We start from the raw sequence: 25,219 nt of genomic DNA, 5'->3' as shown, positions 1-25,219 counted from the left end.
GGTCTCTTAACTTCTAGACTTAGTATTTAGTTAATGTTTACAATTCATTTTAATATTTACTAACACCTTTATCACTACAAGACTTCACAGTTTTACCAACGGAAATATTCCGTCGGTATGTGATTAAGATTTCGTCGGTAATTTATTTACCGACGTCCTCACCGACGGAATACGTCCGTCGGCTTTCCTTTCGTCGGTAATACCAGAGTCCGTCGCTATATCTGTTGGAAAAATAAAAAAAACATTTGCCGATGGTTTTACAGATGGAAATTGCTCGCAAAAAAAAAAGTTTCTCGCTTGAAATATACCGACAGATTTATCCCATCGGTGATAGTGTGACATACCGACGGATTCATACCGTCGGTAAATTTGTTGGTGAGGGTTTGGAATACCGACCGAAGATATCCGTCTATACATTCGTCGGTAACTGTGGCAGGCACTGTAAAATACCGACGGATTAAGTCCGTCGGTAAAGTTGTCGGTGAGTCTGTAATACCGACCGAATATATCCATCTGTAAATTCATCAGTGATGGTGGTAGCTACTGTCAAATGCCGACGGATATATTCCGTCAGTAAAACCCTCTGTGATTATTTTTAAATATGTTTTTAAAAAATTATTTAGAATACATAATATAAAATTATATAAATTAATGGTAATAAAAAACCAGTAATGCAAATAAATTTTTTATTAAACATTAAAAACAAAAGAAATAAAATTAAATAATATTCATTACAAACTGAATGTGTTTAAAAAAAATGTTAAATTAACTATTAAAGTTAAATAATATTCATTACAAATTAACATAATGGTGGAGCTGGAGGAGGAGGAGGAGGCTGGTTGTTATACGGCCAAAAAGAAAGAGGCGCACATGTATCACCACTCTGTGATGCCATGTTCATAACAAATTCGCGAAGCTGGTTATGCTCCGCTTTTTTTTGTGCATTATCCGCTTTGAGTTGTGCATACGCCGCTGATAGGTGGTCGTATTTTTCGGTAAGCTGAGCCGTGTGTTGCTGCAAGGCCACGAACTCCTTAGATTGGGTGCTCGATACTGATTGGGAGCTCCCAACGGTTGAAACACTACGGGTCACTCGCAAGTTCTCGGCCGTAGTATTGGAGAGCCCGTAAACTCGATTTTTATCGGGTCCACCAGACGATCCAACCTCCATCCACAAATCCGGATCGAATTCTGGATGGGTCAAAGGATCGTCCCCATATCTCTCCCTCAACCGGCTATTATAGGTCTCCTGAAAATAAAAAAAGTAATCATCATATTCAATTCAATAAAAATAATAACTTATAAAATAAAATGGTTGAACAAACATACCACGAAGTGTTGAGCACGGTTGTCAACGAACTATTGTGCCCCTTTTTGGCGGTCTTGACTCCGCACGTGCGTCTCCACAAACAGCTCTATCAGGCTCGGCTCACGTCCAAGAGACGTAGCCTATAATGAAAAAAGATTAATTAACAACAAATTAATCTAACAATATATTTCATTTAAATTAATCTTACTATCCGTTTCGCATGTGCAGCAAACGGAACGGAGCCGCCGGTGTGCGTTGTCACCGAGCCATGAATTGGCCGATTCCAGTTGTCAGCACCAGACTGTGAGCGTCGTGTGAACCGCTCAGACATCACGTGCTCAAGATAGTGCGGCCATATATCTTTCAGGATGTATATCGGTTTGAAATCCCTCCAAACCGCCACGTCATTCCAGCCTTGGAGACCCCTATCTCTTGTGTTTTTTTTTTGCCTTTTTTTGTGATTCATACCAAAAATCACGCAACCTACTTCCATAGCGAGAAATTAGAAGTTGAAACATAAATTTTTTTTCTAAAAAAATCTTGTATTGTTTTCGATGTTACCTAGTTGCCGCGTGATTGAAACAATAATCCATCCTCCGCAATCTTTGGGGTGAATCTCGATACATCCATGAACAATCATCCATGACTTCTATCGAATCTCTATAAAATTATGATGACAACATGTATTAATTAACTATGTTAGGTAAATAAATTTGCAAAAAAATTGGTTTACCTCAAGATTATCCAACAAACCAAGTACAACTTCTCATAAATATTAAATATTTATTATCAATTATCAACGTCCATACAAATTAATACATATATATCAATTTACAAAAATTACAACTCCGCAATACCATTGATGATAAAAATTAAAACGGACCCATTAAACAAGCTATTAATTATTTCAAAACAACACATGTAATTCTTCAATAAAGTTTCAATAATTTACAAACAAATACAATCTTACAAAATCTAAAACAAACCATAACAAGTATAAAATTATACATTCATATACTACAAGTTTGTTTGAGAAATAACAATAAAACATGTACATCTACTAACAAAATACATATACTAAAAAAACAATAAAAACCATGATATTTAAATGTTAAAATTTAAAAAGATAGAATTACTTATAAAAACTGATAAAAATCTGTAGGTAAATCAGAACATAGATGTTGTGACAAGAACACTTCAAGATATATGACTTGTTGTGCTGAGAAGAGGGAGATTTTTTTTGGGAGGGGGGCTGGTTGTTTGCAGTTGGGGAGAGTTGAGACGAGGAAAAAGAAGGAGAAGAAGAAGGAGAAATAGGGGAGGATAGGGTCGAGTGAGAGGGGATATATTAACTTTTGCCGACGGATTCACCGACGGACTATTTCGTCTGTGATTCCGTTGGCTATTCTGACGGTAAATAGGACACGTCACCGTACGGAGCTGTCATTTTGAATCCCTCGGTGATTCCGTCGGTATTTTCATCGGTGAACCGGTCTCGTCACCGTACGAAGCAGACATTTTGAATCCCTCGGTGATTTCGTCGGTAAAAAATACCCGCAATGACCTCCACGTCAGTGAACCACCCTCTTTTTTTTAATTCTCAACATTCCATCGGTAAGTCCGTCGGTGTCCGTCGGTATGTACCGATGACATTACCGACGGATTAAATGCTGTCGGTAATGGCGACCTTAAATTGCCGATGGAATTATTCCGTCGGCAATTCCGTTGGTATTAAGCGAATTTCTGGTAGTGTATTCTTTCATGGTCACATAAAATTATTAACTCTTTATGAAAAATTTTTGTGCTTCAGCAATGGCTGCACTTGACATAAAAGATATCAAGATGCACTTTTTTCTATTTTTTAAAAATATTTTTGTTAAGTCAAATGCAAAAAAGAAAAAGAAAAAAAAAGCTATTGTTTAATTAGGTAACGAAGGTTTTAGCTAAAAAGAAACCTTTTTAAACCTTACTTCAAATCATTTAGATTTTTTTTATTAATTCTAATTTCTTATCATTTTTATAAGTTTACAGTTTTTTATTTAAAATTATTGAAGGATAATAGATTAATTCATAAATGTTTCTATGGTGTGAAATGCTTTGTCAATGCCCGCATTTTTTATTTTATTTTTTGCTTTGATATAAAAGATTGTTCCAACCCATGGCAGTGCAAGAACAAATACATAGTGGTGTGCGTGTGTGTGTAGAGGGAGATGGAGAGAGTAGATTGTATGTTTTAGTGGGTTTTTTTTTCTTGTTTTTTTTCTACCCTCCTTGTGTCTATCTCTCAATAAATATTGTGAAGCGAAGTAGGAGGTGTCATCAGCTAGTTTATCATAGAATCACATATCAATATTTAAAGGTGATTTAAAAGTAAAAAAATACATTATTTCTCCTTTTTATTACAACGATGATGAGAAATAATTTTTAGTGGTAGACAATTAATTAATAAAGTACAACATTTAGAAATGAAAAAAAATTAGAGATGAAACTCTTTACATGTGTAAATCTAACATGAAAAGAATAGGACATGAACTTGGCAAGAAGATTTACAGATGGTAACATAAAGTATTCAAAGTTTATTTAACATTTAGCCCTTGATTATTGAAAAAAACCTAAATGTCATCAGTAAAACATTATGGCTCGTGATTATATCTACTGTGGATTAAAAAAGTTAATATCATTATCTTTCTCTCATTCCCTGCTTTCTTCTCTCGACATTCAAGTGTTGGTCCTGGCTTGCTTCTCGGCTCCTGTAGGCTTTTAAGATCTTTTTCCTGTGTCTGGTTATCCTTTGGCGAGGCTGAGCTTGGAACAACCAACTTGCATGGTTGATCGTGGTTGCGTTTTAGGGTTAAGTAGCGGGTTTTTTTTCCTTTATCGGTGAGTGGGGTGTGTCATCAATGTGCATTAAATGCATACCCCACTTATGATGTACTTGGCCTTCTTATGTTCATTAGGAGGGTAGGGGTAATTGATTTGCTTGGATTGGATGTGGGCTTGTTTCTGGACGATCTTCTTTGGGTTTTTTTCTACCTCTTCTCTCTTTCTTGGTTTTGGTTTCGTTTGGGTTTTCTATATAAGGCTCTCTTTCATTTTTGGTTTATTTCCCCTTGTATTTCTTGTTTGAATTGCTGGTTTCTATGCTTTTCATGTTAGTTTTTTTATCTAGGTTGATTAGGACGTTAATGGTTTAAGAGTTTTGGTTGTTGTTTTGCTGTTATTTTTTTCCTTAGAATATTTAGGTCGACTTCTTTCTACGAGAGGGTATATATAAGCTATTTTTTTGTTGGGTTTTGCTCTTATTTGAAATATTTAAGCCTCTCTATTTGCTCGTTATTTTTGGAATTGTGTTGTTCTGCATTCTCCCGGCAATTGTCATGGTGATTAGTCTTCTAGGGCTGTATAGTTTTGTTACTGTTATTTTACCTTGTTTGGTGTTTCGTTTGTTTATGGGTCTACTTTATGCTTGGCCTTTTGTCTTTTTGCTAGGTTGGCCTAGTTGTTTGTGAAGTTGTGTTTTGTCGGTCAACTGATTATTGTTTATGGTTTGTGTAGACAGTTTTTCAACTCTTTTTTACTTTCTATGTTGTTCTCTGTCCGGTGTTGTCTCTCGAAATAAAGAATCTGGCTTGCTCTCGATCGTGTTAGTTTTTTTCCTCAAGGTAGAAACCTAATTGCATTTATTTTATATATACACGGAAGTTGGATGGCTCTTTTGCATGGATTGTTATATATGTTGGCTTGGACTTTTCGGTTAAGGACATCTTTCTTCAATGTAAATATAATATCAGTTATTTTTTAAAGTATTTTTTCTTATAAATATATTAAAATAATATTTTTTATTTTTTAAAAATTATTTTTGACATTAGTATATCAAAATGATTTGAAAACACAAAAAAAATATTAATTTGAAATAAAGAAAAAAATAAAATAAAAATTATTTTTTTAAAGTACTTTTAAAACACAAAAACAAACAGTAATTACATAGAAAACCATTTTTTTCAAGTTACATGTGTGTTGGGTAGCTCTATTACCTTAATGGTTATGGTTGTTGCCTCGATTGTTTTAGTGAAAAGTATATTTTAGGCATGTTGTGGACAAGGTTGGGGTGAGAACATGTTATGATCAATTTGTTGTGTCTCCTTCACACATATACTCACACATATACTTAGGCTGATTGTCTTATACTTTTTAATACAAGTCACTTACTTTGAAGATATTTCCTGATCATTGTTTATAATCCATGCATATATATTTTTGGTTTAGTTAGGTTTTTTGTCTCCCTTCAACTAGCTTTTGCCTTCCTTTCTAGGCATGTATTTATGATTTTGAGTTTATTTGTTTATGTACTATGATTATTAGGCCTGAGACTTTCTTTACTTTGCCTTTATCTGTTTTTTTTTTTATTGTCCAATTTTTTTATAACATTTTTTTCTATCCTTTTTCCTTTTAAATTTCTATCCCTTATTATGCATTCCTTTTTTTCATCATCCTTTAATGCTTTGAGAAGCATCCCTTGCATGTTTTTGTTTTTTCTTTGGGATCCTTATACCTTTTCACATTGCTTAAAGATTTTTTCTTTTCTTTATTGTTGTCAATTGGCGACAGTATTTTCTCTCTTTGATAAGAGACACTTACATTGTTACTCTCTTCTTTTCATGTGTTTAATTTGTCTTAATCTATAGGAGAATGTTGCTTTGTTTTCTTATTTAACTTTCTTTACATTTTAGACAACGTTGCATTAGACCTATTAGCTTTTATTTTTAGAATTCTCATCCTATTTGTTGCATGTTTTAGTGTATGTGCTCATGACGCACATAAATCTCATACGTTTTCCCCTCATTTCCTTTAGATCTTATCAGAACCGTAATATGACTAGCCATCGTCAATGACTGTAATCATGCTCAAGACCAGAAAAACTGGTTGCATGACACCTCTCCAAGCACTTTATTGACGCCTTTTATCTCTTTTTATCTAGATAAGTATGACTCAGTTATGCAAGGACATGAGCGAGATAATTATTTCAATGATGTTTTGCTAGAGAACCACTTACCATATATTTGAGTATGCTCTAACCCCAATGACACCAGTGTCTAAGCCGTTAATCTATTAAGCCATTCTCCATGTTAATTCGTTTTAAATAAGCATGTTAAGTTTTGTCAACAATCAGAACTCTCTATTGCTTCCTCATTTACGCTAAAATTATAGGTAGGCTGTGTATCAAAAGAAAAAAAGTGTGGGTGTTTTTCCCATCACTAGCTTCTTTTCCTCTTGCACACAACTTATTTAGTTAGCTACAATATCATTTATTGCTTTGTTTTGTTTAACTTTTTTCTCATTAAAGTTTTTGTTTTATCATTTTCCCGGAAGTTCAGATGAACATGTTGATTTTGGTGATAAAATGTTTGTGTAATCACTGTAATGCTCTTTTTAGGTTTCAAGAACATCTTGTATATTTATCAGAAAAGTAACCATCTTTCTTACCATGCTCCCTCAATAGCAAGGTATCATAGGTTATTGTTTATCCAACACATGAGTTCATTGACACGCTCTTTGATGAAGCAATACTCTAGCTTAAAACTCTATATATTTTTTTACATCGATGGGAGAGTAGCTTGATCATTCAGTTAATAAGCATCCTCACATGTATGTTTTCAAAACTAACAATCATTGCCATAACTCTATGTTTATGACATATATGATGAGGTTGCCAACATATGTCACCATTCCTTAAAGATATTTTGTCATCATCCTTGGATGAAAGGGTCGTCATGATCTTATAAAAATGCTCGATGAAACAAATGAGCTGGTTAGATTACTAAAATACAAAGCAAGGACTTATGAATGTTGACAAACCTAACTATACACTTTGTTTTTTTAGCAAAAAAGACAATGATTCTCATCAATACAATAATCATTCGTTGAATGATATTAATGGGTTATTTTAAAAGATATTAAAAATTTATACTTTAAACGTGACATTATTATAAAAAGTTGCTTTGGTTTCTTGCCAAGGATTTCTAAACTCCGCCTAAAGTTTATGGCTTTTAGTACCCTCTATTATTTCCTTATGGAGTATATTGTTATCACCACAACATCATGTAAACATCACCTGAAGTTTATGGCTTTGTGGTACCTTTTATTGTTTCTTACAGGGAAGATGCTATCATTATAATATCATGTTTACTTACCATGATCATCAATCATTGAGGAAACACTCTAAAGTTTTAATGAGAGCCTATTACACTTAAAGAGAGTGGGAAACAATAATAACATCATCAAGGATGGTCATTTTCACAAATAATTTTTGGTTTATGCATTTGTTAATGTTAGAAAAGATAGACATGACCGCATCAGAGCTAATTAAAAAGATCTTAAGTTGGACGTTTATAATTAAAGGCATCCATAAAGTTGTTCTAATAAGAAATGTAAAGGGAATTGTTGTTGGGAAGATTACTGTTCCACTTTCTTTAATTGGTAGCTCATATTATATGATTAATAATTACTAATATGTCATGGTTATATGCAGAGCTTATAGGAATTTAAATCTTTTCACACATTCATTTGCAATTTGAATTGGCTAGAAAATCAAAGGAAACTTATAAAAAACAGGTTTTACAAGCATAAAGACAAGCCATATATTATTACGCGAGTTTTTCAAACCAAACTTGCTGATATGTTATCCTTTATAAAATCAGGGAAACCTTTTGGTGGTATAATCGCTCGCATGTATTCTTTTCTTTTTCTTTTTTTTACTATTTTAATATAGATTTAATGTTCATATGTTTCTAAATCAAACAATTTCTTACACATTTCATTTGACTAGATATTTGGGTGATTGGATTCCAAAAAAAGAGCCTTCCACACACTTGCCTACCACTTGACTCTAAACTAAAGTATCGTTTAGCTGGATGATATTGATTCAATTACTTTGATCGAAATACCTGACAATAATAGTGATCTGGTATGTTATGATATTGTTTTGAGGTTTATGATGTATAGACCATGCAGTATTGCAAACCTAAATGCTTAATTAATACATAAATAAAAAAAGATATTCAAAGCGTTTTCCCAAGAAATACAAGGCTAAAACTATCTTTGATGAAAATGATTTGTTTATTACATGCAACAAGAGTTTGCCTATATAAAGTTTTTATTGCCTTCTCCGATTCCATACCATTTCAAAATCTCCATGTATTAAATAGCTAGAAATTGATTGGTTGTTGCATAAAAATATTATCTTTTTAAGGAACAAGGCCTTACCATCAATTTTAAATAAACATGGTGTTGATAAACCAATGCTTATAAAGTGGTTTGTTAGGAATTAGATTCATTTAGACGCATAAATTCATTACTCAAAATTTTATGATAGATATGTTTGGGATGTTGATCGTAAAGAGTGGTTGCCTAGATTAAATTAGCCTTGGTCGCATAACATATATTCATCGTGTTGTTGGGAAACTGCATTTTCTTAGATTGCTTTTAAACCATATTAAAAGAGCATTTAGGTTTGAAGATTTAAGGAAAGTTTCTAGGGTTACTTATCAAATATTTAATTTGCTTGCTAAGATATTGGACCTTTTAGGAGACGATAAAGAATGTGCATAAGTTTTTTTATGAAGCTATTAAAATTATCACGTCCTTATAACTCATGTAACTTTCTGTTATTTTCATTTTTTTTATGAAGTTGCCTATCCAAAAGCTTTGTTCCTTCAATTTTGGCACCCTATACATAATGATATTGTCTCCCATACCATATCCTCTTTTGCCATGCTGAATCTTTAATTGTCCAAAGTTGAACTTCAACATTGTGTTTTGTATGAGCTAGAACTGTTTTTCAACACTGCTCTCATGTCTCTCTCAATGCCAAATAGTCATTTATTGTATGGTGTAAAGAATAGACTATTGAGAGAACAACTTAACTACGATATCATTGATCTTATAAGCCAACATCCATATGCTCTTCTAATACTAAAATGGTTCCAAACGAATGTTTATGAGTGTGTTATTAAGATTATCCTTGAAAAATCCAAAGTTTTGATATTTATCCACTACTATGAAGGCCTATAAAAACTTTTTATTGCATCAATAATAAATTGAGTTAGGGCTGGGAGTTTGACTATGTTTTTTGTTCCCTCATCGAGAATTGCGTCCCTTTTTATTATCGAGTGGACAAATTACTCATTCAAGGTTTAAAACCTTTATTGCAATTATAAAAGACTCATCATGTGAGATAAAGAAAATACAAACCTTTAACACCTCCTTGAAATGACATCTCTTATTATCTAGTATGAGACCTTGATGAATAATAGATGTTGTTTTGAGGCATTAAACCATTCTTTGCATGGTGTTCTTAGAAGTGGTAGAATCATTAATTAAAATAAATCACTCGGAGGGAGATCTATTTTATTAAGAGGCGATCTCATAAAATTTTTACTTATTATTCCCAAAGGAACAAAGAAAGAGATTGTTCATGCTTGTCTAAACAGCCCATCACCATGGCAAAAATTTCAAATTCTCAGCATTAAATAGAATCTGTATCTTTCATCTGATGGTCTAAATAATGAGCAAAAGAAAGAACTTAGCTAATTTGATAAGTGGATTCTTTCAACTAGAAAAGAAAAGGTGTATGATTTCCCATTTCCCAGTGATTACACTGTGTCCATGGTTGAGATCTTGTTGGATTTTTTGCTTGATCTAAGATTAGATCCTATTTCAACCATTGTCTCATCCATTTATCCTTACATAGACAAGGCCAATATTGATTCTTTCTATTTTAGAAAAAGAGCAAAACAATTTTTTTTATTGGGTTATGGAAAAACCAAGTTGATTCCTTTTTAAGGTTTGGAAATGTTGACTTAGACAGTGTTTGAGATTGTGGTAGAGATTGTTTTTCAAAGTATTTTTTGCTTAGAAATACATCAAAATAATATTTTTTTTTATTTCTTGAAATTTATTTTTAATATCAGCATATCAAAACGGTCTAAAAACACTAAAAAAATTAATTTAAAGCAAAAAAAAATCAATTTTTTTTAAAAACACGGTTGGACCGCAAAAACAACCACTGCCTTAATAAATCTTTTAATTTGGACCAATTTTTAATAGGTTTTATAAACTTGTTATAAAACCTAAAATATGATTGACAAACATTTTTTTTGTTTTCTTTTTGTAAAAATGTTAAAAATAAAATCAAAACATGAAAGAATGTTTTTTCCTGATATTTGAGAGACTTAGTCATATGTAAAATTTGATGATGATGATATTTTATATGCTTTGAATTATTAGGATTATGCAGTTACTAATAAAATGAATGAAAATCAAACAAGGTTAATTATCTATCAAAGACATTATAAACACATAAGAGCCTTAATTTATCATGCATAAAATTACAATAAATAATAAACACAAACACATGCACTTTGTATAATTCTAAAATATGTCAAGTTTAAGCATTGTATTCCATATAATCTTTACATATGAGAATGGGTATGCAAGATTTAAAAGATTTGGCCAATATCATTTCAACACAAAATCAATCTCATATACTTTGTATAATTCTAAAATATCATCACAATAGACTTTAAAATCATAAAATAAGCATGATATTTATTCAACACAAATATTCATTCAATGAACATGGCCAATCAAAACCTCATCATAAAACACATAAAAAAATCAATAATAAAACAATATAATTATTCAAAAGAGGTTTGGGGTTCAAAATGAACATTCTAGAGTGGCTAAGGATGACTGAAAGAGGCTAGAATAGTGGCCAAACACTACTAAAGTGAAGAAAATCAATGTAGGTGCATAACAATCATGTTCTAGGAGTGGGTTGTCATGTTCTTCGTGTTGTTCCATGATCTATCAATGTCTGATTGATGTGTGGTCAGATCCACAGAGTGAGCTATGATGCCCTCTTTCATCATGTGGTGATGGTATAGGCCACCTTATGCTAGTGAGGGAGATATGACACCGAAAAGCTGTGATGGTCGTTTCTCTCTCTACTAGTTTGTTTTGTAACTTGTAGATTTGCTCAGAATGAGGTTATTAGTTTATAGAGCTTATATGGTTATGTATTCATCTTCAAAGGAGAAGAATAACAGTGGTCTTGCATGGTTTGGAGGTTAGAGGAGAGAGAGATTATAGAGAGAAGTTTTTAGGGTTGCTCTCTCTCTCTCCCCCTCCCTCTCTCTCTCTCTCTTCAATTGACAATGATGATGAAGAAGTTAGTTTCAATTGATTGATTAATTTGGTGAGGGCTTCTAGAGGAAGAAAATGATGGTGGTCTTGTCATTAATGGAGGACAGATGTGAGAGATATCAAGGGGGAAATCTCAGTTTTAAAAAGAAAAACAATGTTTGAGTTTTTTACGTGGGGAAAGGTAGGAGAAGATGACTAATGCTCTTCTAGTATTTATTTCTCCACATTTCAACTCATATTCTTTATCAAAAAAATATTATGGTGGCAAGGGTTATGGGTGGAAGAGATAATGAATAGTATTTTTATGGTAACCCCCCATATTTTTCTACAATTCACTCATATCTTTGAAGGCCACAAACTTTATCATTTTCTCTTGAATTACTTGGTTCCCAAGTAACTCAATTTCACTTTGATCCTTCATTTCTCTTGTTTTACACTTTAGCCCACTTGATGTTTATCAAAAAAAATTAATTACTTGGTCCCCTAGCAGCTCCAATTTATCTTCATTCCTCATTTTTCTTGTTTCACACTTTAGTCTTTTTATCAGTTTTGCTCTATATTTTAATTTTTAATTTTCTTTTTTTTTGTATTTTTTTAAAAGAACCACGTTGACGTCAATTTAGTAACTAATTAAGAAAGATGAAATGGATGCGAATGCATTCAAAATATATTTCTTTGAATTATTTTTGAAAAGACATCAGTAAGAGAAAAAAATCTGAAAATTACAAAAGGGTGTGCATTCTCAAAATGCATTGAAAACACGTTTATCTTTTATTTTTTTTGCTTTTATGGATTTTTTAAAAACGTTTTGTAAAAGATTGGGGTTATGATAGCAAGAAAGATAGAGAAAAAAATCATAGAGGAAAATGTATTCTATTTTAGACCCCGTTTGTTTGCTGGAAAGTAGTTTCCTTTTGGAAAGTGGTTTCCTGGAAAGTGAATTCCTGAAAAGTGAATTATTTTTCGATGTTTGGTAGTGTTATGAAAAATGAACTGGAAAACACTTTCCAGTGTTTGGTTATGTTATAGAAAATGAACTAGAAAATAATTTATTAATGAATTAATTTTTTAAAAAAATTTATCTAATATATGAAAAATATTAAATATAAATATTTAATCACTTACAATAAAAGAATAAAATCTAAAAAGTGTAAAGATGAATTTTTTTATTATATCCTATATTCATATATAGCTTATTTTATAAATATAACTATATATATCATATAATATTATAGAGATATAGCCTTGTGAATTTTTTCATAAATAAAACCTATTAATATTTTTTTTTCAATTTTAAAAGCTTAAATTATGTTTTTTTTTCATATGAAGAAAGCGAAATTAGTTTATGGTATTAAGTAACAGTTAGATATTTGGGTTTTTTTGGTATGAAGATTTTTTTAAAAGATAAATAAATACAAAAATATTTTGATGGGTTTTTTGGAAAAAGATTTTTTTTTTACGGGTATAGGCAATTATCCCTTTAATATCCCTTTAATATATATCAAATAAGCATTAAGAAATAAATATAAATATCTTACATCAAACATAGTCATGCATAAATATTAAGTTTTGATGTAATACTCATACATATTAGTTCAAATTAACAAACATAAACATGCTAGACCGAATTAAACAAGTAAACATACTTGTCAAATAACAAACATAAACTTTCTTATCATAGTGAAATCATCTTAGCAATCAGGCCTGTAGCAGTGCTGGTTTACAAAATTTTGAACCCAAATTAGCATTTTTTGCCATAAATGTTTTTGCCAACATTTCATTTTGGACCAAGTGATCAAAAGCATCACCAAGAGCGAACTCCTCAAAGCCTTCAACTTTCATCACTTATGTATATATCTCATTAACATCAAGTTGATTTTTGCTTAGGCTTTGAATTGCAAACGCTACATCTCCAATCTTTTTAGGCAACTTTTCAACACTATCATCTTCATACATTTGATTTCTCTTCTTATGTTGCCTCTTTTGTGTACTAGAGGAAGATGTCTCTTTACCTTTTGAAGTTTCTTCATATTCTGCTTCATTTTCAATTGAAATAGATTGCACTTCAATGTTCTCTTCCAGGTTGATATCAGCAAATGATTTGATATAATTTCCGGTTGCCATGTCTTTTTCAACAACAATTGTCATTGCTTCATACATATCAAGGTTTTTGTTGAGATACTTGTCATGATTGGGATGTGCCTGTTCATAAAGATTAGAATATACAATTTTCAGTTCCTTGTATAAAGTTTTGGAAACAAAAGTAAATGTAAAAATTACATAAAATATACTATTTATCATACATTTACTTCTTCATCATATACATCTTTTGAAACCGTAATCATCTTTAAACAATCATCCTAACCAAAACCACTTTTATTTTTAAGTTGGGTTGTTAATCCCCATTTTTTTTCCACAGTTTTGAGATGATTGTCAACATGTTTAGGCTCGCATTGCATGTTGAACGTTTGACTAATTTCTGTAGCTACCTTTACAAAAGATTCTGCTTTAAAGGTGGAAGAAGGTTTGTTTCCTTTAAGTGCCTCATCGACTAATATCTCAAGTAGCATGTGAGACATAGGCTTAGACCTTGTGAAGTGCTTACCTTTGCATTTTTCATTCTTCGCGGTACTCATTTCTACAAAATAAAATCACAAATTTATACAAAATAAAATTATACAATATTTAGATTGAACTAATTTTATACAAAAAAATACAACTACTATTTAAAAAAGAACATATGAAATACGTAATAAATTATAATAAAGTCAATAAACAATCCAAATATATAACAAAGACAATACAAACTCAAGAAAGACATAATAAAAACAAACACATATAATTAACACTCAATTACTAGTTTCTTTGAGTGTTATAATCATTCCACATGGTTGATGCAATCATTTTTCTTTTTGTTATCCACTCCCTATTCTCTTCCCTCTCCTCCCGTTGGCTTAAGTTGATTGTTCTTCTAATTGGTTCACTTTCCGAACATATTTCTTCCATAAGAAAGTCATAAGGATCAACTCACATTATGTGATTATGAATAATACAGCATGCAAGCACAATATTCATTTGTGTTTCATAAGACCAAAAAGGTTTTCCATCAATTGATCTAAAACGACTCTTCAAAATACCAAACCCTCGCTCAATAGCAGTTCGTAATGAAGAGTGTCGAAAATTAAATAACTCCTTTTTATTTTCTGGTAAATGTTTTGTAAACTCATTCAAGTGGTATCGAACTCCACGAAAAGGAGTAATGATTCCTTTTCGAATATCATAACCAGCATCACCAAGATAATAATTCCCTACAAATAAAAAATAAAAACCTATTATTATCTTTATCTAATTAGACAATTTACATGTTTATTGCATATTGTAAATATTTAATTTATACCTTATGGAATTTTTAGTCCACTAGGTCTTGATAGTGCATCACCTAAAACCCGGAAATCATGTGCACTTCCTTCCCATCCAGCTAAAACATTTATAAACTTCAAATCAAAAGTTATAGCTGCTAAAACATTTTGTGTTGTTCCCTCTTTTCGACCTCGAAACTTTCCTTGAATTTCAACAGGAACATTTGCAGGAACATGGGTACCATCAATTGCTCCCACACAATCCTATATAAACATGAAAAAAATAATTTATAACATTTTCTTCTAGATGTAATTAATTAATGTATAAAAATATTGATATTGTTCTCATACCTTAAAATAAGGATAGAATCTGCGATTATTCATTATCTCCGCAGGAACTATATCCCCTGGGTCTTTGATAAGTGTTTGTACAACTTAAAAATGACTTTTAATACAATTCTAAAGTAACGATGGATAGTTTCAACAGACCTATAATATATACCACTAATAAAATGAAATTTTTGATTTCGACCTATAATTTGTAAGAACACAATTACTTGCTCCCTAATAGACACATTATGAGTTGATCGTAATACATTACGACTTGTGAGAACATCACACAAATTATATAACACAACTAGTTTCATACGAATTTGTTCGACGCAATGTCTATCACCTCAATTCAAAATGCTATCAATATAGAATTCTCGTTGAGCAATTGCATTTATACGTGGTTCTCTTGGTATATAAACTCTATTTCTTTCTCGTTCAATAATAGCTACTTATGCAGCTATGACAGTTACAGCTGCTCTCATATATGTTGCATGAATAATCTTACTATCCATGATAAGAAAGTGAAGTTTTCTGATAATGAAACCTAAAAAGTATGGAGAAATAAACATTCAAAAAGCATATCAAATATTTACACTATCAATATAAGAAATTATGATCAAACTGACACAATTAATATATTTGGATAGCTAGAAATACTTGTAATTCTACATGTCATGTTCAGTTCAATTATGTAGTTCAGATGTCATTGAAAATAAAAGCAAAAACAATTACCAGATAACAGGTTTTGAATCAAAATCTAATAATCATCAAAACATGCATTCGTACATATGAACTCCTGCTCAGATATAAGCACATGAAGTAAGAGAGCATGACAATAATGCACAACCACAGTTCCTGAATCATTTGTTTAACTTTTTAGATTAAAATCCACCATGTGGAGTACAATGGAGAGAAATCCCTTCAAAAGACACGGAAACAAGAAACACCTGCTAAAGCATCACAAAACCACAAGCATTAATATAGGAAAGATCACTCCTCATCCATTCTTTTAAATGCGATACCGCCGAAAGAAAGAATTACTCATTCTGGAGACGAACCCGTGACCTCCTCACGGTGCGGTGCACTCTAAACTAAGAACGAAGGAGAGATTGAACAAAGACTGACTTCTTTCTATAAATAATTATATAGAATAGTCCGTTCGAGTGACTCACAAATGAGATAGATTGGATCAGGGCATCCAATCATAGGCGAAACGTATTCGGAGTTTTTCCCTAGAAAAGCAAAGTCCTTAATTTGACTTAGACTTACCCGAATCAAGTAAAGGCAATGAAGATATAAAAAAGATGAAAGTTATGTTCCCAGATCAGAGCAAGGACTTTGCAAAATGACTTTTTCTCGCTAGGTTCAATCTAATCAATGAATCTTCAGGCAGGCAGGGTTTTTGATTTAAGAAGCTCCTATTAACTCACAGGCTCAATAGCCTCTAGTCATTACATCACCAGTCTCAATTTCGGTAATAAAACAGGCCAAATCTAGGCAGCTTGCAGAGTGACACAATGCTGCACTTTCTATTAAGACCTAAGAGTCTCACAGCTTCTATAATTATTACAGAAAATTGGTTCTTCTCAGTTCCACAAACCTCAGTTTCAAGTCAAACATGGATTCACTAGAGTAGCCTAAGTTAAAAGTAACACAGATAAACTGACCTCAAGAGCAGAGACTGTGGATTCAAAAGAGAGAGACGAATTCTAATTGGAATTAGGTGGTCGAGGAAAAGAGATCCTATGCTTTGGTAGTGGATTTTGAGTGTTAGATCCCGCACCAACAACAATCAAGACAGTCTTGGGGCATGGAACAGAGATAGAAGCCACGCTCTCTCTTCTTAGAGCAATACCTAGAAAGAATGATGTCCTAAGTTATTGAGTTTTGAATTCTATTGACAGAAAGATCGAAAAAGTGTGGTGGAGTTTTGTAGAGAAATGTGGTGATGGGATGAAGTGTCTGAGAAACCAAAATAGAGAAAAGCTAAATATTGAATCAACACGCACATTAACAAACAAGATCTGAGATCCTATACAGAACAGAGCATGGAATTGTTCTGATTTTTTCCTAAAAATTAACAAGCTCACGAGATTTATGCAGGAAAAAAAGACAGAAAATAAAGAAATATTTGAGGAAAATAATTACCTGAAATAAGATGATTTTTTGTTCCAATAAAGAGATTTGAGAAAGGGAGATTTACAGCCATGCAAAGTGATGTTTTGAAGAGATCAGTTGTAAAATTAATAAGAGAGACAAAAAGGGAGAGATTTGTTTCATTGTTCGTAGGTAAAAAGGAAATTGTTTTCCAAGAATAAAAAGAGAAAAACACTTTCCAGCAATTCTTTCTTTTCTTAGTAATCTGTTTTTTCTCAACAAAAAATATAGTTTTATTATGCTATACATTTTATTTGATTAAAAGATAAAATAAATTAGAATAAATAGCAATGATTTGAAATAAAAATAAGAAAGGTATTTCTTTAATTAAAACCTCTTTATCTTATTAACATTTGTTTTTTGAAATTTTTGTCACCATAATATTTTTTATATATATAAACAAAAACTTATAAGAATCATAAAAGCAAGTTTTAATAAAAAATAATGTTTTGATAATTTTTTCATAAATGCATTAAAAAATATAAGGATAATAAATTGCTCACGCGATACCGTGGAGAAATTTTGAGTGTTTATTTTTTATTATCTAATTATATAATAATAAAAAAGCCAATTATATATATATATATATATATGAAGGGCAAAGAAAATGTGTATTAGCTATTATTATCAAATGAACGATATAATCTTACTTGAAAATCAAGTAAAACTAGAATGATATTTAATAAAATAATATCTTTAATTTATTTAAAAAGAATTTAATTAAAATGGAAGAAAAAAACCATAAAAGCTTTAGCGAAAAAAATAAATTGAATGATTGGGTATGGGGAGGCCATCACGGGCCCATAACAAAATAGGGCACATGCATATCAGCATGGACACCTTTTTTTTTAGTGGGCAAATGATACATCATTGCCTATTGCTATAAAAAAACAAAGTAGACTATGCATTATTTGTATTGGTAGATAACATATCGTCTACTGATTTATTTTTTGTCCATCAAAGAAATAATTGAAAAGACAAGTTCAATGCTTTTTTATCTAAAAATATATTTTCATCAACTCTACGTGACTGTAAATCTCTCTTTTTCAAATCTCTTTATTGGAACAAAATATCATCATAATAATTTCCTTTTTATTCTTTGTTATCTACAATAATTTACATCGAAGCTCTCCATTGAAGCATTGAATCATCTTATTTCAGGTAATCGTTTTCCTCAAATGTTTCTTTATTATATGCCTTTTTTTCCTGTTCTTTGTTTGGATTTTTAGTTGTGATTGTGGCATAAATCTTGTGAGCTTATTAATTTGTTGTGTTTTTCATGTTTTGTTTGGTTTTTGGGAAAAAATCAGAACAATCCCATGCTTTTTTTTTATATATAGGATCTCAGGATCTTGCTTGTTAATTTGCTTGTTGATTCAATCTTAGATGCTTATTGTTCATATTTTTAGTGCTGATCATAGTTCAGACACCTTCAACTCTTCTGTTTTTGCTAGGTTTTTTTTTCCTCATTAAAAGCTAATTAGAAATTGATGTTACCAGCACTAATTATAAACTAATAAACTAATAACTTACGGACAATGAGTTTTTTTTTTGTCTAGTTTGTTTGCATATTGTAGTCTTTACAATATGCAAATAAAATAGAAAAAACAAAAACTCACAGGGTCTTTGTAAATTGGATACATTGGAATTTCTTCATTTTCATAGTCTTTACCATCAAGTTCATACTTTATCATAAAAGAATTAATCTATTTAAAAGAATTTGCTAGTCCTGCTAGATTTAAAATTTGTATTCTTTTTATTATTAATCTAGTTGATTTTAAAGATTATTTGTTCTGCCATTTATTTTGAGCCAAAGGTATTTTTAATAAGTTATTTTTATGAACAATATGTAAATATATGCAGTTAATAAGAAGCATGGATTTAGACAAAAAAAAAAAGTTAATGTACACAACAACAAAGACATTTTAACATATACTTCTAGTGAAACTAGACTTGTTCAGCATCTCCAGACAAATTTGAGGTACCTAATGTCGATGCCTTTGCTTTATCCTGAACCCAAATACGTTTGGATTTCCTCTTGATGAACAAGAGAGTAGTCAACAATTTCTCTAATATTAATTTATCTTCAGCCCCCTGAACATTTAAAAGTGAAGCTCTTTCACTAGTATACATTAATGGCTTGATACCACAGATTGGACTGAACATGACATGTAGAATTACAAGTATTTCTAGTTGTCCAAATATATTGATTGTGTCAGTTTTATCATAATTTCTTATATTCATTGTGTAAGTATTTGATATGCTTTTTGAATGTTTATTTCTCCAAACTTTTTAGGTTTCATTATCAGAAAACTTCACTTTCTTATTATGGATAGTAAGATTATTAATGCAATATGTATGAGAGCAACTGTAACTGTCATAGCTGCAGGGGTAGCTATTATTGAATGAGAAAGAAATAAAATTTATATACCAAGAGAACTACATATAAATGCAATTGCTCAACGAGAATTCTATATTGATAGCATTTTGAATCAAGGTGAAAGACATTGCGTCGAACAAATTCGTATGAAACCAGTTGTGTTATATAATTTGTGTGATGTTCTCACAAGTCGTGACCTATTACGATCAACGCAAAATGTGTCTATTAGGGAGCAAGTAATTGTGTTCTTACAAATTATAGGTCGAAACCAAAGATTTTGTTTTATTAGTAGTATATACTATAGGTCTATTGAAACTATCCATCATTACTTTAGAATTGTATTAAAAACAGTTCTTAAGTTATACAAACACCTTATCAAAGACCCAAGGGATACAGTTCCCGCGGAGATAATGAATAATTGCAGATTTTATCCTTATTTTAAGGTATGAGAACAATACCAATATTTTTATACATTAATTAATTACATTTAGAAGAAAAGGTTATAAATTATTTTTTCATGTTTATATAGGATTGTGTGAGAGCAATTGATGGTACCCATGTTCCTGCAAATGTTCCTGATGAAATTCAAGGAACGTTTCGAGGTCGAAAGAGTGAACAACACAAAATGTTTTAGCATCTATAACTTTTGATTTGAAGTTTATATATGTTTTAGCTAGATGGGAAGGAAGTGCACACGATTCCCGGGTTTTAGGTGATGCACTATCAAGACCTAGTAGTCTAAAAATTCCAGAATATATAAATTAAATATTTATAATATGCAATAAACGTATAAATTATCTAATTAGATAAAGATAATAATATGTTTTATTTTTTATTTGTAGGGAAATATTATCTTGGTGATGCTGATTATGATATTCGAAAAGGAATCATTTCTCCTTTTCGTGGAGTTCGATACCACTTGAATGAGTTTACAGAACATTCACCAGAAAATAAAAAGGAGTTATTTAATCTTCGACACTCTTCATTACGAACCGCTATTGAGCGAGGGTTTGGTATTTTGAAGAGTTGTTTTAGATCAATTGATGAAAAACCTTTTTGGTCTTATGAAACACAAGTGAATGTTGTGCTTGCATGTTGTATTATTCATAATCACATAATAGAAGTTGATCCTTATGACTTTCTTATGGAAGAAATATTTTGAAAAGTGAACCAATTAGAAGAACAATCAGCTTAAGCCAACGGGAGGAGAGGGAAGAGAATAGGGAGTGAATAACAAAAAGAGAAATGATTGCATCAACCATGTGGAATGATTATAACACTCAAAGAAACTAGTAATTGAGTGTTAATTATATGTGTTTGTTTTCATTATGTCTTTCTTAAGTTTGATTTGTCTTTGTTATATATTTGGATTGTTTGTTGACTTTATTATAATTTCTTATGTATTTCATGTGTTCTTTTTTAAATATTAGTTGTATTTTTTTTTTGTATAAAATTAGTTCAATCTAAATATTGTATGATTTTATTTTGTATAAATTTGTGATTTTGTTTTGTAAAAATGAGTACTGCGAAGAATAAAAAATGCAAAGGTAAGCACTTCACATGGTCTAAACCTATGTCTCATATGCTACTTAAGATATTAGTCGAGGAGGCACTTAAAGGAAACAAGCCTTCTTCCACCTTTAAAGCAAAATCTTTTGTAAAGGTAGCTACAGAAATTAGTTAAAAGTTTAACGTGCAATGCGAACCTAAGCATATGGACAATCATCTCAAAATTGTGAAAAAAGAATTGGGAATAATAACCAAACTTAAAAATAAAAGTGGTTTTGGTTGGGATGATTGTTTAAAGATGATTACGGTTTCGAAAGATGTATATGATGAAGAAGTAAAGGTATGATAAATAGTATATTCTATGTAATTTTTACATTTACTTTTGTTTCCAAAACTTTATACAAGGAATTGAAAATTGTATATTCTAATCTTTATAAATAGGCACATCTCAATCATGACAAGTATCTCAACAAAAAACTTGATATGTATGAAGCAATGATAATTGTTGTTGGAAAAAACATGGTAACCAGAAATTATATCAAATCATATGCTGATATCAACCTGAAAGAGAACACTGAAGTGCAATCTATTTCAATTGAAAATGAAGGGGAATATGAAGAAACTTCAAGAGGTAAAGAGACATCTTCCTCAAGTGCACAAAAGAGGCAACATAAGAAGAGAAATCGAATGTATGAAGATGATAGTGTTGAAAAGTTATCTACAAAAATTGGAGATGTAGCGTTTGTAATTCAAAGCCTAAGAAAAAATCAACTTAATGTTAATGAGCTATATATAGAAGTGATGAAAATTAAAGGTTTCGAGGAGATCGCTCTTGGTGATGCTTTTGATCACTTGGTCCAAAATAAAATGTTAGCAAAAGCATTTATGAAAAAATATGATAATTTGAGGAAAATTTGGGTTCAAAATTTTGTGAACTAACACTACTACAGGCCTGATTGCTAAGATGATTTTACTATGACAAGAAAATCTATGTTTGTTATTTGATAAGTATGTTTACCTATTTTACTTGGTTTAGTATGTTTATAATTGTTAATTTGAACTAATATGTATGTGTATAGCATCAAAACTCAATATTTATGCATGACAATGTTTGATGTAAGATGTGTATATTTATTTCCTAATGCTTAATTGATATATATTAAATGGATAATTGTCCATACTCTTTTTTAAAAAAAAAATTATCCAAAAAACTCATCAAAATATTTTTGTATCTATTTATCTCTAAAAAAAATATTTATACCAAAAAAACCTAAATATATAACTCTTATTTAATACCATTAACTAATTTGGCTTTCTTAATGCTGCCAGAAAATTATTTTAAGCGTTTACAAATGAAAAATATATTAATAGGTTTTATTTAAGAAATATTTCACAAGGTTATATATTTATAATATTATATTTAAAATATTTATATTACATATATAGTTATATTTTATAAAATAAGCTATATATATATATATATATGATATAATAAAAAAATCATCATTATACTTTTTAGATCTCATTCTTTTATTGTAAGTGATTAAATATTTATATTAAATATTCTATATATGTTACATAATTTTTTTTAAAATAAAATATTAAAACATTAATAAGTTATTTTCCAGCTCATTTTTCATGATATAACCAAATACTGGAAAGTGTTTTTCAATTTATTTTTCATGACACTATCAAATATCAAAAAATAATTCACTTTTCAGGAATTCACTTTCCCGGAATTTATTTTTCAAAAAAAAATTACTTTCTATCAAACAAACAAGTCTAAATTTAACTAATAAAATGAGATGTTTTATGTAGACTAAACAAAATAGGAATTTTGAAAATCATTACTGTAAATACAAACTAGTGTTAATAAAACATAAATTGATCACATCAGTAAAAGAAAAAAAAATTGAAGACCATTTTCTTTTTTCCCAACTACATAGAATTTTTTTTAGATTTATAACAATTCATTGTCTTTTATAAAAATTCTAATATAAATAACTTCTTATTGTAAAAACTCTAATACTAATTATCAATAAAGATTGTGTGCATCACTTATTATATTTTATCAATATGACTTTACAAAGTGATTTTAATTAATATTTATAAAAATAAAAAATAATGTGAAATGTGAAAAAACTAACCTTATATAGCTTGTGTGTGCGTCCTTGTTTTTTCTCTAGCAACTTAACAAGCCAAGTTGCTGAAAAGAAAAACATAACCGACTTGTCAAACGGATGAAGTTGGGAGGGCAGCCTGGTAATTTGAGCAGATGATGAAGAGGAAGTAACAAGAAAACCCTAACCCTAGTACTCTTTCAGCTATAAAAACAAAGCGAAGGCCACCAATAGTGATGGAGCATAGTGATGGAGCCAGCTTATCCTCCTCGTATCTTCGTTTTCCCATCAATCATATTTCCTTCGTTTTTCTCTCCTTCTCTTTTTAACGATTGTAATCATCATTTGTTTTTTTTTAATTATTGTTTACACTTTTCTTTTCAATGATTTCTCGGTGATGAAGAAACATAGATGACGAGTCTGATCATTTTTCCATTCTTTCAAATTGTGAGGACAATTCGAGGCATTTGTCTGAGAGGAATCATTTTTATTCTTTTTCTTATTGAAAACAATTTACTAATATAGTTACCTAAATGTCCAATCTTGCTTCTTTGGTTGAGATATTTCTGTTTGAAAGGATGAAGGGCAGGCAATAATGATGAAAGATTTAAATTATCTTATATGTATGATGATTCAACACCTCCTACTCATTCTGAATGCCAGCTTTTCCTTTGATTTTGTGTTAGTTCTTGCATCCCTTGAGGGAAGGATGATGCAGCTATGATGAAAAAGCAATCTTAATCTCTCATAAGCAGTGAGGGTTTTTACCTATGATTGCATTTCAAGCACTTTTGAGCTGGCTTTCCTTCTCCTTGTGACTGCTTCCCCCTTCAGCTGATGAAACTGGTTTTTTTCCAGTCTGGAAAAAAATATTGAGTTTGGATATTGAAATTGATGAGACCGAAACAAGACCATGGGAGAAAAATAAATTGTTGCGATCATTTTGTGATTTACCTGAGAAAATGTTTTGAAGCAGATTCGGTTTTCCTAGTTTTCTGCTGCAAGAGACGAGAAAGCAATGGTTTCTTCGAAATGAAGTCAATTACAATCAGATGGTAAAGCATTATAGATTGTCTATCAGATGAGAAAGCATTACATATTACAGCATGTCTGAGAGTGAGAGTAGTGTGGTTACTGTGGTTATTTTTTAAAGTGAATTATAAATAATATTTTTTTTAATTTTTAAAAATTATTTTAATATTATTATATAAAATGATTTGAAAATATTAAAAAATATTAATTTTAAATAAATAAAAATTTAATTTTTTCAAAAAAAATTTTAAAATACAAAAAAAAACTGGTTAAAGAAAAATAAAATCAGGGTTTTTAATTTACTGATAACAGTAAATATATTAAATTAACAATATATTAAAAAAGTTTTGCAATGGTTATTTTTAAAAATATTTATTTTTAATAGCAATATATTAAAATTAAAATAATTTAAAAATATAATTTTAAACAAAAATAATTTTAAATTTTTTAAAAATATAATTTCAATAATGTTTTCAAATATTACTTAAACTCCGAACAAAATATTGTTGTTGCACCAAGATAGTAAAACCCTTCTTGAGTTGTTATAGATTTTTTTTTCCGTTGGAATTATGTTTGTTTTTAATTGAAAAAATGTGTTTTTATTTTGAAATATTTTAGCACGTTCTCATTTGAAAGGTTTATAAATATGTCCCTTTTCATGCATTTCTTTATACAAAGACTCTGTTTTTTTTTTTTTTTTTTTCAAAACATAAATATTTCTCAGAAGATGGAGTGTGTGCCATATATATATAATCAAAATATTAATTCAAAAAAAGATAATTTCAATTGAAATTCAAAGATAAATTAACTTAAATAG

The 25,219-nt window shown here is 30.3% G+C and overlaps 1 protein-coding gene and 2 non-coding genes across 14 annotated transcripts; 2 read left to right on the top strand and 1 right to left on the bottom strand.

Annotated features, from left to right (window-relative positions):
• Window positions 1-669: 669 nt before the first annotated feature.
• On the bottom strand, window positions 670-24,488 carry LOC18099352 (uncharacterized). Of its 12 annotated transcripts, none has more exons than XR_008059174.1 (6): window positions 24,325-24,488; window positions 24,139-24,229; window positions 23,398-23,456; window positions 1,871-1,969; window positions 1,330-1,792; window positions 670-1,249 (listed from the first exon to the last, which is right to left on the bottom strand). XR_008059174.1 is itself a non-coding variant. In XM_024601026.2 (4 exons), the coding sequence occupies exons 3-4, from the start codon at window positions 14,146-14,148 to the stop codon at window positions 13,358-13,360; spliced, it is 504 nt and encodes a 167-aa protein (XP_024456794.2). In that variant the 5' UTR covers window positions 14,149-14,150; window positions 24,139-24,229; window positions 24,325-24,488; the 3' UTR covers window positions 13,047-13,357. The 12 variants fall into 12 exon arrangements, 1 of the variants encoding a protein (XP_024456794.2); XR_008059175.1 differs by lacking the exons at window positions 670-1,249; window positions 1,330-1,792; window positions 1,871-1,969 and adding exons at window positions 13,047-13,714; window positions 14,002-14,150; window positions 14,910-15,135; XR_008059173.1 differs by lacking the exons at window positions 670-1,249; window positions 1,330-1,792; window positions 1,871-1,969 and adding exons at window positions 13,047-13,714; window positions 14,118-14,150; window positions 14,910-15,135.
• LOC112327705 (small nucleolar RNA SNOR75) lies at window positions 23,760-23,850 on the top strand. The gene has a single exon (XR_002982126.1). It is a non-coding gene; the product is annotated as a small nucleolar RNA SNOR75 (small nucleolar RNA).
• On the top strand, window positions 23,958-24,026 carry LOC112327665 (small nucleolar RNA Z105). The gene has a single exon (XR_002982089.1). It is a non-coding gene; the product is annotated as a small nucleolar RNA Z105 (small nucleolar RNA).
• Window positions 24,489-25,219: the final 731 nt, after the last annotated feature.

The sequence above is a fragment of the Populus trichocarpa genome, chromosome 5 (assembly GCF_000002775.5).
Source record: "Populus trichocarpa isolate Nisqually-1 chromosome 5, P.trichocarpa_v4.1, whole genome shotgun sequence".
Classification (NCBI taxonomy): domain Eukaryota; kingdom Viridiplantae; phylum Streptophyta; class Magnoliopsida; order Malpighiales; family Salicaceae; genus Populus; species Populus trichocarpa.
Note: the sequence above shows the minus strand (reverse complement) of the source record. Positions and strands in the feature narration are given on the sequence as shown.